The sequence below is a fragment of the Sphaerodactylus townsendi genome, linkage group LG02 (assembly GCF_021028975.2).
Source record: "Sphaerodactylus townsendi isolate TG3544 linkage group LG02, MPM_Stown_v2.3, whole genome shotgun sequence".
Taxonomy (NCBI): domain Eukaryota; kingdom Metazoa; phylum Chordata; class Lepidosauria; order Squamata; family Sphaerodactylidae; genus Sphaerodactylus; species Sphaerodactylus townsendi.
This window is the reverse complement of record NC_059426.1, coordinates 82,063,288-82,082,605: the sequence shown is the minus strand read 5'-3', so window position 1 is coordinate 82,082,605 and position 19,318 is coordinate 82,063,288. Positions and strand designations below refer to the sequence as shown.

Sequence of the window (19,318 nt, the reverse complement as noted above, 5' to 3'; positions counted from 1 at the left end):
CAGCCACCCTCCCCTGCCTTCAGAGGGCTTTTGGGTGGCATGGGGAGGCAGGAAAAACAACATACCTCTCTGGCTGGCTGAAAGCCCTCCATAGGACTGAATGGACTTATGCCCTTTTGCTTGACTCCAGCCCCAGGAACACCCCCCCCCCCCAATTGGTGTCCAATTGGATAATACAGTCCAGAAAAGTTAGCCTCCCTTCTGGGTCAGATGCCTCTGAGGTCTGCAATGTGCGCCCTCCCAGTTTGTTCACCCCACCAACACATTTGCCAAATGAGCTGGCCGGGTAGGCAAACACATTGGGATGAGCTCGTGCTAATTCTATTGAACCATTTGGTTCCCCCCATTCCCTTTTGGTTGGGACTGTAACTCTGACTAGTAGGAAGCACAGAATGTTCTCTGCAGTTCAGGCTATTTGGAAGGAACCCAATGTGGCAATAAATTCATATGACAGCATGTTCATCAGCACGTTTGATGGGTTAGTCTGGGTCCATGTTTGTACATGGATGATGACCAATGAGATATGCTCTATGGAAAATGGTGTGGCCAAATATGGCCAGTCTCTAATCTGCCCTTTCTTGGCAAAGTGATTGAGAGAATAGCAGACCAACTCCAACTCTTGGATAACACATCTGCTGTAGACCCTTTTCAGTCTGAATTCAGGCCAGGCTATGAGACAGAGAAGGCCCTGCTGGCTTTGGCTGATGACCTCCATCCAGAGGCGTAGCTGGGCCAAACTGTGCCTGGGGCGGACTCTGCATTTTCCACACACACACCCTGTGGGCCCTGCTTCTGCCCCCCTTCCCGCGGCCCTCCCGCTCCCCCCGCTCCCCCCACTTACCTTAGTTCTTCGTTTCAGGCTGAAAAATGGCCTCTTCAGTTCAGACTGAAAAAAGCCCAGGTGGGAACTATACTACCCAGGAGGCCTTGGGGCTCGCAAGGTCTCCTGGGTAGTGTAGTTCCCACAAGGGCCCATTTCAGCCTGAATGGAACAGTCCACTTTTCAGCCTGAAACTAAACTTGAAACTAAGAACAAAGGTAAGTGGGGGGAGGGCGCAAGGGGCACACGCGGGGGAAGGGGCTGTGGTGATTTTCTGCACCCCCAAGCATGCACCTGGTACGAGGGGCACCCCTGTCCCCTTGTACCTTTGCCTATGCCTCCACCTGGCTATAGACAAAGGTCATGTATTAGTACTGCTTTTGTTGGAATTATCTGCAACTTTTGATCCAGTTGATCATGCCATCTTGTTGAGGTTTTTGTTGAGGTTTTTGGAGGCAGAAGTGGTTATGGAGGCAGAAGTGGTTTTGGAGAAGAGTTTTGGAGGAAGAAGTGGTTATTAGGATGTGCAGTGAACTCATTGAAATGGATGAGACTCAAACAGTTGCGACTGGAAACCAGTTATCAGTGTGGGACTTACCCTGTGGATTTCCTCAGGGTCAGTTCTATCCCCCGTGCTGTTTACCCTTTTCACTCATTCATAGCCTCAGGATTGGTTATCACCTGCATGTGGATGATATTCAGCTCTATATATCCTTATCTAAATCTCCTGGTGGTGCAGTAGAGGTCCTGAATAATTGTATGGCTGAGGTAGTGAATTTGCTAAGAATAAACAAACTGGGGAAAAAACCCTAAAAAGACTGAAGTAATGCCAATTACAAAAATTGAGATCTTGAAGGATATTGCACTTCCCACCTTTGATGGAGTTCAACTGACTCTTGCTGATTCCGTTGTGGTTAAACTGGACATTGCCTTGTGATTAAACTGGATCCAATATTATTGCTGGAATGGCAAGTTAATGCTCTGCACAAATGACATTCTTCCTGTTTGGTCTAGTCCATAAGATAACCTTTTATCTTGATATGGCTCATCTGGTTACCTGGATCCACTCTACAGCAACATCAAAACTAGGCTACTGTAATGCACTGTGCACTGGTTGTCCTTCAAAATCAATTCAGAAATTCTGCTAGTGCAGAATGCCACAGCTCAGCTTTATAGGAAGGAAGATGGAATGTGCATATTACTCCCATTCTGCAGTCACTCCACTGGCTGCCTGTGAGCAACTGGCCTCAATTTAGAGTATTGGTTATTATATGCAAAACCCTTTATGGCCTTGGGCCCTCACATTTGTGAGACTGCCTCTCCTCTTATGCATCACCATCTGAACAAGACCCAACCTGCAAATGGATGAAATCAACTGCCAGCATCCATGCTTTTTCAGTTGTGGCCCCATCTTGTGGAATGGCCTGCCTGAAGAAGTTGGGAAGATATCTACTCTCCTGGCTTTCAACAAACTTGGCAAAACTGAGTTATTTCAGATGATTTTTCTATGCAGGCAATATGATACCACCAGAGGTGTTCTTCCCATTGGGCAAAGTGGGCAGTTGCCCAGGGTGCCCCCTTGTGGGGGGCACAAAAACTGCAGGTTTGTGGGATTTTTTGTATTTTCAGAGTTTTTCCGTTTTTGGCCTGCAGAGGACGCAGTTTTTAGGCTAGCAGCACCAAACTTTCAGGGATTTTTCGGGAGACTGTCCTGATGATAGCACCCAGGTTTGGCAAGGTTTGGTTTAGGAGTTCCCCATCCCCCATTGTTTCCAATAGGAGCTAACAGGAGATGGGGGATACACCTTTGAGGGTCCATAACTTTGGACCCTCTGAACCAAACTTCACCAAACCTGGGTGGTATCATCACTAGGGTCTCACGAAGATATTCTAAAATTTTGGTGCTGCTATCTTAATAATTGCACCCCTGACAGCAGGCACCCCCTAAATTACCCCAGATTTTCCTTTTAAATCCACCACCTTCCTGCCAATGCTTGTTCGTTCGTTCGTTCGTTCGTTCGTTCGTTCGTTCTTTCTTTCTCTCAATGCCTAATAAATGTTGTTGTTGTTGTTATTATTATTATTATTAAATCCACCCCCTTCGGCATGGATTTAAAGGGAGAATCTGAGGTCCCTAGTTTAAACATTGAAAGTGATGTTGTTTCAGGGTGGAGGATAATCCACCCCAAAGCAGCATCACTTTAAATGTTGTTTAAACTAAGGACCCCAGATTCTCCCTTTAAGGTGGATTTAAAAGGAGAATCTAGGCTCCCTAGTTTAAACACCATTGAAAATAATGCTGAAAATAATCCAGCATCACTTGCTGTGTTCAGATTTGTGAGTTGGGGCATTTTCTATAATGTGATGGTGACTTTGAAACCACCTGGTAGAAAAAATAATTGTTTGGTCACGGTGGGAGAGGGTTAGGGTTAGGCTTTTGCCCAGGGCTCCAGTTTGCCTAGGTACACCACTGGATACCACTGTACAAAAGGCATCACAAAGTAACTTGGATAAATTACTGGGGCTGGGGCTATACTACTGTGTATATCTTGCTGTAAGTATTATCCCACTATGATATTTTGTATCATTTAATTTCATATTAATACTTACGCTGTATTTCAGTTCTGTGTTTAGATTTATTATCGATTCTACAACCGTAAACTTTTTGCAGTGTTCAATGAATGTCCCATCCTGTTGATTGTATTGATTCACTCTGCGTAATTCACCTTGAATCCCAGTGAGAAAGGCAGACTATAAATAATATACATAAACAAACAAAAGAAAAGAAAAGTGATATTGGTCTTTCATATACAGAACACATTCCTCTGTCATTATAGAGCAGTTTATTATTCTCTTTGTTATTATTATTAGTTTTTATTTTAGACCAGTGGTGGCGAACCTATGGCATGGGTGCCAGAGGTGGCACTCAGAGCCCTTTCTGTGGGCACGCGTGCACAGAGTTCATCATGGGGGGGGGCAGAAAATCACCCCCCCCCACACACACACACCTAGGCTGGCCTGGGCATGGTCCTTTACCTGGGAGTAAGCTCAGTTGCTGGCAATGGGGCTTGCTTCTGAGTAAACCCTCCCAGGGTCACGATTCACCCATTCGAAGTGTTGCACGATTACTTCACCAGGCTTACTCCTGAGTAACATACACCTTGGAGCCAACTGTTTTTTCTAAAGTAAAACCTCAGTATTCAGGTTAAATTGCCATGTTGGCACTTTGCGATAAATAAGTGGGTTTTGGGTTGTAATTTGGGCACTCAAAAGGTTCGAAAAGGTTCTCAAAAAGGTTCGCCATCATTGTTTTAGACGAAGGTGGGAAAATCAAAGTATGCTACCTCAGTGTTAACAACAATGGGAAACTGCTCTATCCAGCCCAAAAGTGACAGTTAAAAGTTTTGGCAGGGAAACCCTCCTGAGAGCACGGACGGGATACCATAGTATTCCCTGTTACTATGTGTTTGAAAGCTAGACAATGAAGAAAGTTGACAGGAAGAAAGTGTTATAAAAACTGTGGACCACCAAAAACAAGCAAACAAGCAAACAAGCAAACAAACATGATTTAGATCAAATTAATCCTGAACTGTCCTTAGAAGCTAAAATGCCTAAACTGAGGCTCCTGTACTTTGGTCATGTACTGAGAATACAAGAGAAGCTGGAAAAGACAATGTTGCTAGGAAAGGTTGAAGGCAGCAAGAAAAGAGGAATACCCAATATGAGATGGATTGACTCAATAAAGGAAGCCCATGGCCCTCAGTTTGCAAGACTTGCACAAGGCTATTAATGATAGAACATTTTGGGGGACATTGATTCATAGAGTCGCCACGAGTCAGAGGTGACTTGATGGCACTCATCCCACACACATAGTCAATATAATATTCAAGTAAGTCACAGTACCAAATACGAAAATTTCCACAATTCCTCTACACACAGTGCAATCCTGAGGAGAGTTACTCTAGCCTAAACCTATTTAATCTGGAATCTGGAATTGTCATCTGGAATTCTTTTGAGCATTCAGGGATCTGATGATCTAGTTGCACTTTGGACCTAATACCCAGAGATTTGGAGTTGCAAGGGGGATTGCTTAGCAAAGGTGCCAAACATGAATGTGGGCAACAATTCATACAATAATCCAAAGGAGGTTTAGAGATGAAAGCACATGGGCGTGGCATGTAAACTGGAACTGAGCATACATCATCAGGATCTGAGGACATGTTGGGATAATGACAGTAGCTTTTGTTATGGGGACAAGAGAGGAAAAAGGAAACAGTGATTTGATTTTCCCAAGCTTGAAGGAGACAGCAGAAGTCAGGGTTATACAAGTATGACATTTCTATGTACCAGTTTGTACTGTCATAGAAGTTGCAGCTCTACAAAGCAATAAAATCCAGATTCCTAAACTTCAGGTTTCTCAGGTACCTTCAACAGATTACCACATAACTCAAAAGTAAGCACTTCTATTTATCAGGACTTTTAGTTTTGCTTTTGAAGACTTCTTCAGCAATACATATTACAACTGTGCTTTTGGCTACAGGAGATACAAGGGTGGTGGCACACAATAACAGGATGGAGTACAGCAGCCTCAACAGCAGCATCTTTCATGAATATTTTGAGAACAGGAAAAGACCATTGGTTTACACAGGAAGTCTGAAAAACAACAACTGCAGCATTAAGAAAATAGAATTCAGAAAGCCAGACCTCACTCTTCCATTCCATAGTAGTGGGGAGGGAATAAATCTGACAGTTCACTGCAAACTTTTTGGATATTTGTTTTCATATATCACCTTCAAAATATTTTGAGTTTCCTTTAACAATCAGACACACAAGCAAGATAACACCAAGTGGACATGATTCTGAGCATTAGCACAGCTAAAGGGAAGGAGCTGAGGGGAAGTTACAGTAGTAAATCTCCACACCCTTATGCTAGTTCTGGAGGCAACCATAGGAGTAACTTGCATGAGCAAATTGTTGACTGAAAATTAAGAAGAGAAAGGAGTGAAGTTGTTGCAATATCACAGCTCAGCATGTATGCTTTTGCTCATGAAAGTGGGTTTGCCACAACCTATAATTTGGATGGGTAAAATCTAGTCATCAAAGGAATCCATCAGAGGATATTTAAATCCAGAGATTGGAACAATAAATAAGAAAGATCTAGCTACATATGGTACCTAAAAAAACCACAGGTTTGTGCAAAAATCTGAAAATATATACACCTTGTACAGTGCCCCACCACAAAAAAATGGCCAGCTTTCAAGCCTTGGTTTCTATAAAAGGTACCAGGAAGACCAGAGCCTTTTCAAAGTCTGTTTTGGTCTTTGAGGGAGGACTTACTGAGGCTAGCCATGACAGCAATAACTGGCAAGCCTGTCTGCTCAACAGTAGCCTCTGAATGAAAATGTGGTGTAGTGGTTAAAGTATAAACAAAAGCAGGTAATAAATGTGGCTTAAGATGGAGGCACACAAACGGTAGGTTTCCTGGTGGGTGGGAAGGAGGAAAAGGGGAGAGGATACAGGGGATGCTAGAAAGACAGAAAGAGGAAATAGTAAGGAAAGAGATATAAGGGGAAATGAAATGTCCCCAAGTCCTTGCAGATCCCCCGCTTGTTAGCTTATTGGTTATATTTCAACAGCTAATTCCCCCTTAAGCCCCATCTTTTTTGGAATAAATGGTCTTCTTCCACCCAGAGTGGGTTGCAATTGATCAACTGTAGCAACTTTGCCAGAGTTCCCTTACTCTTCCTCCTTGGCTTTGAAGTTACACTCCATTTATTTTCCATTTCCAAAGCTGGCTTGCCAATGCTACGGAGAATTAATGGGTAAAGCATTCAGACGCTATGATTTACTGGTTGTAAGAAACATAGGGCTTCATCACACAATATACTAAGAGAAATGTTTATTAAAATTTTAAGAAGTGACAAAATGCAAAGAAGAAATAGTAGTTAACACACACATATATAGCTTGTGGCATGCTCCACAGTATAAAACAATCCAAGTGTTTAACACAATGTGACCTGCAGCTCTGTTTGGCTTAACCTTAACATCTCCTTCATACCAATCTTGTATAAATTGATGTTCAGACCAGTACAGAATCTCAAAAAAAGGCGGAGCGAGAAAACGCTCTATCATTCTTCCCTCTCCATAAAACAGTATGCTTCAGAAGTCCAAGCCTTTGTTCATAATCATTCCTTGTCCCTGCCAATTGGCATTCTCTTGGGAACTATCACCAACAACAGGTTTTTTGCATCACGCCATTGTGAGAGTCATGCTTCCTAGAATAATTCTTCAGTATATTTCTAGATAACTTTCTGGTTGTACCAGTAGGAACATCTGTATGAATCCTGCTTTCTCTTCCCTCTTCATGTGGCTTTAGGATTGGGACTCCTTTAAATATGACCAGTGTTGAAGGGTGGGTTCTCCAAATCATCAACCTGACTTAGGCTCATTCCGCACATGCGGAATAATGCACTTTCAAACTGCTTTCAGTGCTCTTTGAAGCTGTGCGGAATGGCAAAATCCACTTGCAAACAGTTGTGAAAGTGGTTTGAAAACGCATTATTTTGTGTGTGCGGAAGGGGCTATAGAAACTTTTGAAAGAGAATTTTAATGACAGATGCTACCATATAAAGTGTATCCTGGAATCTCTGACTCCTCCTTTCTGGCCCTCTAGCTCTTTCCAAGAAACCAAAGGAAGATAAAGTCAAACTCTCAGTACTGCCACAGAAAGAAGTCTTATGCCCAGTTCATGTAAACCTGTCTATATGGTAAGCCTGTATTCTGTGTGCTCTGGCAGAAGAAACTGCAAGCTGAAAAACAATTGGGCCAGGGAAAAGATTAAGCTGAATCTTTCCACCTGATATTTGGATGTCTATCAGCAGAGAATATTATTGGAAAAAACTGAAGGGAATAATGTCTATGATTTCCCAGCCACAGGTACTTCTACAATCTGATTTGTCTTTTATGCAGACTACCCATCATACTGCCATCTATTTCAGCTTACCTTTTCTGCTTTTAAAAAAAACCCAATGCTTTTTTCTATAGATTTCCCACTGTATCAAGATCACTGAATAGTCCTGGCTTTCAATGCTTTGACTGCATTTATGCTACTTAGTCTTCTTAGTTGGGATGGCAACAGTCACAACTGATTGTTCTGGGGATAGTTACCACTGCTTAGCTGTTGAGGCTAACTAAATATTACCTGAAAATCCATGTCACAAAGCCTTTTTCTTTTTTGACAGAAAACATAGCTTGGGGTTGAGGAACAGGGTGGAGTGAAAGAGCAGGGAGGGCAAGAGCAGGGAGAGGAGAAAACTTGCTGACCCTTTGCCAATGGCCCTATCACTTCTCAAAACTGTCCCCATAACTGCTTTTCCTTCCCCAGAAACCGATGTGTATTTGCCCTTCTAAATACACACCTCTAATGATGGGAAAACACCTGAGGGCAAAACTGAGTAGAAAGATTAAAGTTGCCAGCAGCATGAAGGAAAAAAAAACCTGTCCCTTTAACAGACCTTTAAAGAGATGTTATTTTACCTCAATGCCTTGAAAAAACTACCCGTTTCCACACATTAAGCCCATTAAAAGGGCAAAGCATTTTTCCAGAAGCTGTCAAACCTAAGAATGTCCAGGGGATACAGTATTAAAACATCATGCCTCCCCACAGCACTGTTTTCCCCCTTAACATTGTACCCTTCTCCAGGCTACTTTTCATTATTTTTTAAGATCAAGTCTTTGTTGCATGCATTTGTCTGTAACGTGTGGTTTGATCCTTAAGTAGAGAGTTTGGTCTAAGGCTTTTTCCTCCTTTTCCTTTAATGTACTGTTATCTTTAATAATTATCTGTTCCCATCTGCTACAGAACCAGTATTATAATAGTATGTCCTAGGCCTAAAACAAATGTTTTTCCCAAGAAGATGCATAATCTGTGTTCAATTGATGAAGGATAGATCAGTGAATCTTCAAACAGAGCTGTCATTGTTTACACATCGTCAACAAAATACCTGCAATGATTAATAGAATACACACACTTCTCAGCCACAGTTGGGAAAAGGCAGCAAATTACACATCCATTCTATATGCTGAGAACCCTAATGTGCGTATGCATGTGTAAAAACAAATCTACACACGCTAATGATGTTTTAAAATTGTGCTCATAGCCTCTTACATTGGGAATGTGATCTCAGATCTTTGAAAGGCAGGTAGTTTCAATTCCTGTTTCCAGTGCGTGCGAAGTATGGCATTCAGGGCAGTGTTGCTTTAAGGCTGTTCCTAAGACTAAAGATGTCACTCCTGCTCCCTCAAACCAGCAAGAGTCCCAGGGGTAGGGAACCTGCGGCTCTCCAGATGTTCAGGAACTACAATTCCCATCAGCCTCTGTCAGCATGGCCAATTGGCCATGCTGGTAGGGGCTGATGGGAATTGTAGTTCCTGAACATCTGGAGAGCCGCAGGTTTCCTACCCCTGAGCAAGACAGAGATATTGCTTCTTTGGGACAACATGATTTAATATGGCGTTGTTTTTTGAGTTTGTAGAAGAGCCCATGCTAGTTAAGAGCTCTGTAAGGAAAGCAATTGTCAGTGGCAGGAGAAGACCTGGACGCCAAAGAATACAATGGCTAGATACCATAAAAGCTGATACAGGCATGAACATCAACCAGCTGAAGGAAGCAGTGCTTAATTGAAAAATGTGGAAAGAGCTTGCATATTGGGTCGCCAAAGGTCGAGAACGACTGAATGGATAACATAAAGGAAAGCATGAGCCATTTATCCCTTGTATTCAGAGTTCAGGAGTATCTTCAGTACTTCAAAGGCATATCTGTACTGAACCTGTAGTTTGTTCCTCCCGCTGTATTTAGAAATGTGCACCTAGTGCTAGGAAGTCCATATGAGATCAGTTCTAAATGAGCGCTAAAAACATTCCAACTAGTGCTGGAATATCGTAGCAATATATAGGCAATCTCTCTCTTTTTCTAAGGGTCTTCCTGGAATTCAGTATAGTGAGAAAAGCAAAGCAAAACTAATTATTTCTGCAAAAAAATTAAGATGAAACACAGAAACTGAACTACTAAATGGAATTGCTTTTACAGAACTAGAATAAATGGTAGTTAATCCTGTGTGACAAAAGGAACTAACAAACCAACAAAAGTACTAAACTCTCATTGGAATATGATTACAGTACAATAGAAAAAAGTTTAGTGAAACCTGGGCAGCACTGTAGGCCTTTTCTGCCCAACCCAACGTGTTCTATGCAAGTTTTGGAGGGTGGGGGAACTGCTATTAATATCTCAGCTAGGTCACAGGAGTATGAAGTTCCTTGAATGGTCACTTGAAGTGAAACAACAAAAATGCGACAATATTTGCCCCTCTAGTATTGGTAGGCAAGGGCAAGGGTTTGGAAAATGGCTTTGCATAAAAGTGTATAGTCTTCCACCTATACTTCTGGTGCTTGGAGGATATCTTCCCAATTCTCTACAGTTTCATACCCATTATTCAGCTCTATTACCTCGTGATTTTTCTTTAAAAAAAGCAAAAGAATAGTGTCTCCTTAAAAAATGCATATTTAATGAATAATTTTCCAGCCATTATAACTATTTAACTGATTTCCTCAATATTTTTGGCATCATTAGAATACTACATAGTTACCAAGTAAATGACATCAGACAGTACTTGTATTTCAGAACTGATTTTGTAAGCACACACTGGAGTTTAGTTTTAGGAGTTCGTACAGAAAACATTAACATTCCAGCATCAGACCTGTCAATTTTTAAAATCAAAATCTTCTGAAAAATTTAAAAGGAAAAAATAAAATAAAAACCAGATTGGAAACCAAATCCAAAAGTTATGGAAAAAGCATCCCCGGATAGGAAGATATTTTAAGAACTGTAATTTGGTCTGTGTGTATATCTAGGCATCCCTAGACGACTAACAGCCCTGATCCCAAACAGCAATTTGCAATCCAATGACTTCAACCGGATCAGAAGTGTATTCCACCTGGCTTACTCCCAAACACAGTATTCTGAGGACTGCACTGACCAGGGCTAATGCGTTTACAGAGTTTATGAAACAAGTCTCTTCATTCATCATTTAGGGATAGGAACACTGGCAAACTTCATGTTTCATTACAAAACAGCTCGACTAGAAAGAGCACCTTGCATCAAGGGGCTGTTGTACTCCCACAGACTTACAGAAATAGACCAGGCATAGCTTGTAACCAAGGCAGGAAATGGTGGGAAAGGAAATGCTGGCACAACTCAGTCAGGCTCTTTGTATGCAGTAGTTGACAGAATGATGACTGAAAGCAGTCAAAAATGGACCTTGAAGCATCAACAGATCATTTGTGCTTCTCTGGGGGTTTGGAGGGGCTTCCTTCCCCCATCTTTTAAAAAAATGAGCAAATCTTCTAATTCTAATGTACAAATCCAATTTTGACCTTGAATTTTTTGCTGCATAAAACATATTTAGGGCCAATCCCCTTCAAAATAATAATAATAATAGAAACTGCTGGGGGGAATAAAGACACAAGAGGTTCTAAGAGGTTGAAGCCTGTGTATGGCACGCTCTGGTTTCTTGCTGGCAGCAAGGGAACGCTGGCAAAAGGAAGGGGAACAGAGTGGCTCTCTTTGATAGAAGGTCTGGAATGACTGGTGTGGCAGCTTTCCAACAACACAAACTGATGTGAAACTAACTCCACCACAAACACACAGAACTCCCCCCCCCCCCACACACACACATTTTTAAAAAAAGACTTCCAAGTAAGAATGATAAGTACTGTATGGTAATATCTGAAATATTTATATACATAATTTTCTTTGTCTTTCATTGGAAGCATCTCCTGGTCAAACAGTGGCACTTTGGAATCCCTTCGGCACCATTGCTTTGCCCCTGTCCTTCCACTTCTCAATAGACAGAGCTTCTGATGCCACAGCACAATACCATGCTCAGGATCATTTCAAAGATCTGCAGGGAAGAGAGAACACAGGGATATCAGGGAGACCCCACAAAGACTTCCGCTGCGTTTTCATTGAAAATATCTGCACCCACGATTGCTACCCATTTGCTCAAGAATTTAAATCTGCAAGAACCTGACAGGCAAACAAGGCTGGGAATAAACAGGGACAGATTATTCACCTTGTAACCCTGCAACTTTAAACAACATCCATTGACAATTTTATTATTTGCATAAATATATAATAAAAATACCAAGAAATACCAAATTGTACCACTTTTAAGTGGAATTCTGCAGGTGCTTAATATTTCATCAAGCTTCTAGTTTTTCCTCACACTGAACAATGTAATCAAGAAAATATAATGAAGCTTTGTTTGCCACAGAATTAAATCAACAGTATGGAACTAGAATGTTGCTAAATTCTCACTTCAGCAGGGTAACATCCAAAGGGGAAAAAAATCCAAAGGTTCAGAAGTTTAAAGTAATTCTGCTTCTGTGGGTAGGGAGAGGGACAAGGGATATCCTCCTGCACAAACACACTCAAATGCTTTCTTTTTTTCCTCCTGTGCTGTTCAGGAGATGTGCTGAGGAAAGGGAGGACAAAGCACCTCTTGCCTAGAAAATCAAATTTTGGGTTCTAGAAAGGCCTAATTTTAGTCACTTTCCACCTCTGCAATGGCCAACTGATGCCTCTTCTGTGAGCCCCACAAATACATGGCACATGGACTGGAGTGATTGGTCCAGGCTTCTGGGAGAGACTCGTAGCTCACTGTGTTACAAAATCTCCCCCATCCCCATCCAAAAATCAGAAACTCACCATGATCACAGCCACCACAATGGCAGCAATACCAATCAGGTACAGCTTTCCAGAGAACAGTTCATCAATTTTAGAGTGACAGTCTTCCCCCTGAGGTGAACAAAATCAGATCAACATTATGTGTGAGCACACTTACTTTTTTCACTACAAATGTAACTATCCTGACAGGTGAAAGAATAGTAGAAGCTGCTTACTAAGTCATGCCACTTGTATACAGCAGCTGACAGAATGATGAACGAAGGCAGTCCAAAATGGTCCTTGAAGCACCGTTTGATCACTTGTGTTTCTTTAGTGGCTTGGAAGGACTTCCCCCATCTTCCAAAAATGCTGTGCAGGTCCTCCCTTGTTATAACTCTAATGTACAAAGACAGTTCTGACCTTGAACCTTTTACTGCATAAAACTTATTTGAGGTCAGTGTAGCCATGATGGAGGGAGATTCATGATTAAAACTCCCAGATTAAAAAAAAATCTATTTCAATATATTTCTATCCTACTTTTCCTCCAGGAGCTCCTCCAGGAGATAAAAATAGATGATTTTTATCCTCCTTCATTTTATCTTTACAACAATCCTGTGAGGCAAACATAGCAGTCACAATCCTACACTGGTTCTAAAACAAGATTGCAGGGGTCCTCAAATTAAATCAGAGCTAGAAGGCTAGAAGGGTGTTTAGCTCTTCTTGTGCTAAAATCCTGATTGAGTAGCCTTTTCCCAAACAATTATATCTAGTCAAGACCGCAGGTGAAGATTGTTGGCTTGACCAAAGCACTCATTGTATTCAGCACAAATGTAAAATTCTCTTTCCAGCTCTGAAAAATAACCAGTTCTACATGTTAATAGCATACTGGAACATCTTTCTTTTCCTACCAACACTAATGAAAAGAAATTGCAACTATTTTCTCAGATGCACGCTCTCTCTCTCTCTCTTTTTCCTTTTTGGAAGGAAAAACACAAATGTATAAATGCATTCATTAACATTGAGCACATTGTAAAAATACTGAAGCAAACTGTGGGAGGCAAGGCTGATAACTGTACTAGTAGCTTCTCCTGAAGTGCAAAGAACAGCTTTGGGATGGAGGTGGGGGGAGTTGGATTAGGAAAGCAGGAGGGCAGGACCAGAAGAACAGGAGAGCGCAAAACTCCCTGACAGTCTCCCCTGCAGTTGCCTTTAATTATCCGCCCTCAAAGGAGATCAGTGCATGGATGTCCTACCACCGGTTTGGCCTCAAGTTCTTGATGCAAATTGTGAAGAAGAAAAAACTGCATCCATATCCTGGGCAAAAACTCTGCAATTCCTCTTTAAATATTATGTCTTTAGTTTATTCCCAGGAGGGCTGGGAATACTGCAGAGAAACATTTTTAGAGAAGTAACTCTTCACTTGATACAATTAAAACCACAATCAGAAGATGCCCAGTGCTCTAAACTCGATGACTTTAGAGAACTGGGCATGACTAAAGAAAGAGCATGCACCATAGGCAATGAGTGTACAATACAGAGATTTCCTTACAGAAATTATCTTTGTGATGCTCTTGTCTGGGCACAGGTTTTCACCAGTCAGGAAATCAGCGGCAATTGAGAGGGCATTTGCGCCACAGCAATTTAACTGGAAGCAGAGAAAAACAAAACAAATAAATCAACAGGCTTACAGACATTTTGTTCTACGGATTTCAGCTTGTATTTTTCCAACAATCCACCTTGAACTTCCTATGATGCTGATTCTGACATGAATGCAGTGCAGTGGTAATTTGGGTCTAAATAGCTTAGGTGCTGCAAAATCCATGATGGGATCCTCTAAAAATATTGTACCGGTAGAAACTACGCAGAGACCTGATCTGGAATGGAGGGGTTATCTATCCCCTCTGTGCAGTTTTGCCAGTTGAAATTGACCTCTTCCCTCAATTAGCCATCAGAAGGAAAAGGAATGGGCAAAAATTGAGCGCCTGTCTTTTTTCCTCTGACAGCTAATAGAAGAGGGAAGTTAAACCCTCTTCTCCAATGTGCTTCCAATTCAAATGCAATTCTCTACCCTCAGACAAGCTTTGTCAGGGGGCAGTACCCCTGGACTCCTGTCCCAGCTGAAGAAGGCCCAGAAGACCCTGAAGAAGGCCCAGGAGGAAGACTTACCCAGTCCCCAGGACGCACAGAGAGGCAGACAGGCAGTGGACAGTGCCAGCGATGCAAGGCAGCTAGCTGGGAAGAGCCTCACACTGGGCCAGGAACAGCCAGGGCCCAGTGTCAGAAAAGGCCTGGAAGACAGGCCAAACCACACCCAGGCAAGGTGTGCCAGAAGCTCAGACCCTCAAACCTCTGCCCTCTTGGGGCAGTAACAGGGAGGAGGTGGGGCCCAGCCTGGCCAGGAAGAAGCAAGTGGACTGGATGATGGTACTTAATGGCTCTGAGGGAAGAGCCAGGGAAATGGGCCAGAGCAGAGGTGTTACAGGAAAAATGGTGCCTGGAGACATTAGTTCTCCGGGCTCCCCCCCCCCCGCTACGCCAGAAGCAGGGCCCACCCCGGTCCCACCCCTGAGCCCCACTCCCACCTGGCTGCCGGCTCTGAGCCGGAAGTCCCTTCTGCCCTCCTCTGGGGAGGACAGAAGCAACTGGAAAGCTCCGTGCTCAGGCCTTTGCTTTTAAAAGCTTGGGGGTGGGGCCACACCCCACGAGCTTATACAAGCAAAGTCCCCAGCATGGAGCCTTCTAGTTGCTTCTGTCCCCCTCAGAGGGGAGGGCAGAAGGGACTGCCAACTGTCGACTCAGAGCTGGCAGCGGGGCAGGGTTTGGGGGGGATCCGGCAGGGGATGGGTGTCCTCTGGCTTCCTTGGTCCCAGCCATGTTGATGATGGAAGTGCATGGACGACTGGCCAAAGGGGCTGGCTATGCCCAGCGAGGCCAGGAAGAGGGTCAGCTGCAGCAGCAAAGACCTGGGTGAGTTGTCGGCACCTTGCTTCTTACCCAATGGCACGCTTGGTCATTTTGTCTGAACTGGGGGGGGGGGGGCAATTCACTTCTTTTCATGCTTTTCAACATCGGGTTTTGAAACTGGCCCATCTCGTTCGACAAATTGGCTGCTTCTTCCCGCTGCTTGCCCAATTTTCTGCTTCCCACCATATGATCCAGGCAGGCACTAATGACATTTTATTCTAGCAGAAGCTTCTGTGGTTACAGCCTAGTAAAGAAGCAGTCTTCCATGACAGTTTTATGGTGGAATAAATTTTTGTTACTGTTTAAAGCAGGACCCAAGTGAGTAAAGGGATGAAGGAAAAAAAGACAGAGAAAGTGACAGTGTGATCGGGTAAAGGAAATTTTTTAGTAAAAGGTGAAAGATTTATACAATCTGAAGCGAAAGAGTATGCATAACAGCAAAGCGAGTTCTTAGGGTGCAATAAGCTGAATACAGATCTAACCCTAATACATTAGCACTGTTAGAGTCAAAAACACATAAGCAACAATATAAAACAGTATTCCATGTAAACAGAAGGAGAACAGAGCCAAGTCCTGAGATCAGCAATAGGCAAGCAATAAATTTTAAGCTAGCAATAAATTTTAAGGATGCTTCTCAGTTCTTGAGGTTGGGGTCAGATTGTGCTAAAAGACCTCATTCTTATTCAACCATCCTTCCAGAATTATGGAAGGAGCACTTTAAACATCTTATAGGGTCTCTGAGATCAGGAAAAGCTCCAGGGTTAGATCTAATATCCTCAGATTTGATTAAGAATAACATCGATTGGTGGACTCCAGTGCTGAGTACTTTATTTACCACAACAGATATAACTGGAAGGGTCCCAAAAGAATGGGAGGTAACAATTGTAACGCCTCTATATAAAAAAGGTCAACAAGAATGATCCTGCCATCTACAGGCCGATAAATCTACAATAAGTAAACTGTATGCGAAACATCTACAGTGGAAATTAAGGGACTGGTTAGAGCAAATAACTATCTAGCAAAAGTACAAGGAGGGTTCAGAGAAGGAGGATCAATCATAAACCAATGTCTAATATTAGCCAAATACTCTGGCAATTCCATTAGATCTCTTTATGCCATCTTTATTCATTTCAAATCTACATTTGATTCGATTTCAAGGGCAACACTGTAGGAGAAACAAAGGAATACATCTACAGATTAAAGTCTCCTTTTTTGATCCATGCTTGTATAAAAACACTGTTATTAAGGTAAAATGTAATCCTTAGGGATATCTTACGAATCCCATAAAAATTGAGAAGGGGGTCAAGCAGGGTTGCATATTGACGCCTCAATTATTTAATATCTATATTAATATTATAATAACTCATCTTGGGAGATTGGATTTTCATCCGCCAAAATTAGCAAACAAACATATATATAAACTAGACTGATGAATGGCTGTGAAGAGAGAATGAGGCAGGGAAAGGGAAGAGGATATGGGAGTTGCCAGGAAGAAGGAAACAAGGAATAGTGGGCCTGGCCACTGGGTCAGCCTTGCTCACCTGGGCCATAGTTTTTCTGGGTTAATGATATGGAGGGGGTGGAGAGGAAAAGCTAAGACGGGGGGGGGGGGGGCAGATAAATGTAGGTTGGCTGTTGGGGGAAAAACAGAAAAACATCCTACCAGAAATGTTTCTCAGTCTGCACTGGAAAAGACCCTTCTCAGGCCTTTCCTGAAGTGCAAGTTTTAAAAGGTTCTCAGGATGTTGCAACTTTATACTTTTACTTTACTTTATTAACCTTTAATAGGCATAAAACAACTTTATACTTTAAGCATAAAGTTTGGGCAGGAGTTAAGGGTATATCTTATTTATTAGTTTTTTTAAAAAAAGACTAGAAGAAATAGACTGAGAAGTTACTTAACCTAAATACCTGGATGTTTTCCATACAAGTTATCTGCCCTGAGTTCAATGATTTTGGGAGGAAGGAGCATTTGTGCACCTTTAAGGTTTCACTGTCTTTTCTCTGATGTTTCTCAAGCCTGCTTTGTGCTGAAGTTTTGTATTGGGGGGAAAAATCTAATTTTCTGGCCCACACGGCATTTCTTTCCCTTGACCTTGTCCCTGGGGCAGTTATCCCCTATCCACAGGACTTTTCATTATTTTTTACATCAGCACTAGAATACTGTTATATCAATATACCATAGTAACAATAGGTGTAATTGGTTCTGTGAATTCTCAGTTTCATTTTTTGAAAAGTTAGTCTCTAGTGACTTTCCTCACAGAGATAGGGAGGAGGAATATTTTTGGAAGGGAAAGGAATAGAGCTTATTTTAAAAACAAAAATCTGGACATGTAAAGAACCTGCTACACCTGTAGTAATATGATATTCTAGTTCCAACTTAAAAAAAAACTGCAAAAGCTCTGGTGGCCCAAGGGAAACGGGTGGCTGCTATTGGGGGGATTGAGGGAGGAAAAATGTGGGGAAGCCCCATTGCTGCTGTGCTTTATCTGCACCAAGAACAGCAATCGGGAAAGCACAAAATCCCAATCCCTGTGTTGAAGATGCCCTTCTCACCAGTGAAGTGCAACGAGATGCAAAACTGGACCTCCTCTTGTGCCATTTCTCTTCCATCCACCCCAATTCTTCTCAAGGGAAGATTTTTTTGGAAAGTAAATTTGGCCCATGAATGTTCCCATTTCCTCTCACCTCCACAGTATGTTTTACATTCTATCCTTTGGTCTCAACCCACTACTCTCATCAGTCCTTATGGGGAAAATCCTCTTGAATGCTCACTTTACAGTGCAGTATAACAATATTCTCAAGGTGCAGTATCATACTTTAGGTGGATAAAAAGTCAAAACAATGAATAGATTTCAGTTGTGATAGATTTCCTACAGAGGGCTCCAGATAGCTTACTGTATCATGGAAGGTTCTCACAATAGTTTTTGCCTTCTGCGCTTTTTCACCTGGTCCTTGCGCTTGGGTTAAAGCCTCATCATAAAAATGTTTGATATCTTTGGCAATCTGTAACAGGAAAGGGAAAAAGATTAAGGAAAATGACACAGTGACCATGACGCTAGAATACCCAGATGTATTTTCCAATATTATAATTAAGAGTAAACTAATAAATACCCCTTTTGTAAACCTTAATTTGGAGAAAATGTTAATGACAAGTTCTGTGTGTGTGTGTGTGTGTGCACCCTAAGCATTTAAGTCTTAATCTTTTTAATGAATTAAAAGATGAAACAAAAGAAAAAAATATGTACACAATAAACAGTAAATGCTAATATTATTAGAGATAAATGGTGATAGGGTAATAAACACTGGGTGGTGATCAATTTCTAAAAATAATTGTTGTCATTCACGCAAAAAATTTTTTTCTTAAACACTTCTTGGTTACAATGTAACAAAGAAATTAAAAATAATGAGTGACATTATTCTATCAATTCAGCTACTTCCTCCACCACTCCATGTTTTATGAGAACAGTATGAATAGTATGCTTTCCATTTGCCTTGAAATTCTGTGGTTGATCTATTATTCCCATAGTTTATTAATTTTGCCATTACTGCATAGTTTGCTAGGTTACTTTCAGTCTTCTCGCCTTGGATAATATTCTACTTTCCATTTGGTTGCAAATATAACTCTAGTTGACATTATCATACATATATTTAATTCTTCCAAAATCTTTGGAAGATTTTTAGGCCAGATACCGAGTAGCATATTCTTAGTGTCCATAGCAAATTTGGTTTTTAAAATGTTCTGGATTTTGCCATGTATTTCTTTCCTTTTTTTGTCTTTTTGCAAATCCATCACATATGAAAGAATGTAT

General features: G+C 41.8%; 1 protein-coding gene across 1 annotated transcript in view; it reads right to left on the bottom strand.

Annotated features, from left to right (window-relative positions):
- Positions 1 to 10,361: 10,361 nt before the first annotated feature.
- CD81 (CD81 molecule) overlaps positions 10,362 to 19,318 on the bottom strand; it is a 79,037-nt gene continuing 70,080 nt past the window's right edge. The window contains exons 5-8 of the mRNA XM_048483642.1: positions 18,405 to 18,512; positions 14,092 to 14,187; positions 12,585 to 12,674; positions 10,362 to 11,778 (exon numbers count right to left, since the gene is read on the bottom strand). Coding sequence (XP_048339599.1) covers positions 11,719 to 11,778; positions 12,585 to 12,674; positions 14,092 to 14,187; positions 18,405 to 18,512 — 354 coding nt within the window. The 3' untranslated portion in view covers positions 10,362 to 11,718. The remainder of the gene's footprint in view (positions 11,779 to 12,584; positions 12,675 to 14,091; positions 14,188 to 18,404; positions 18,513 to 19,318) is intronic.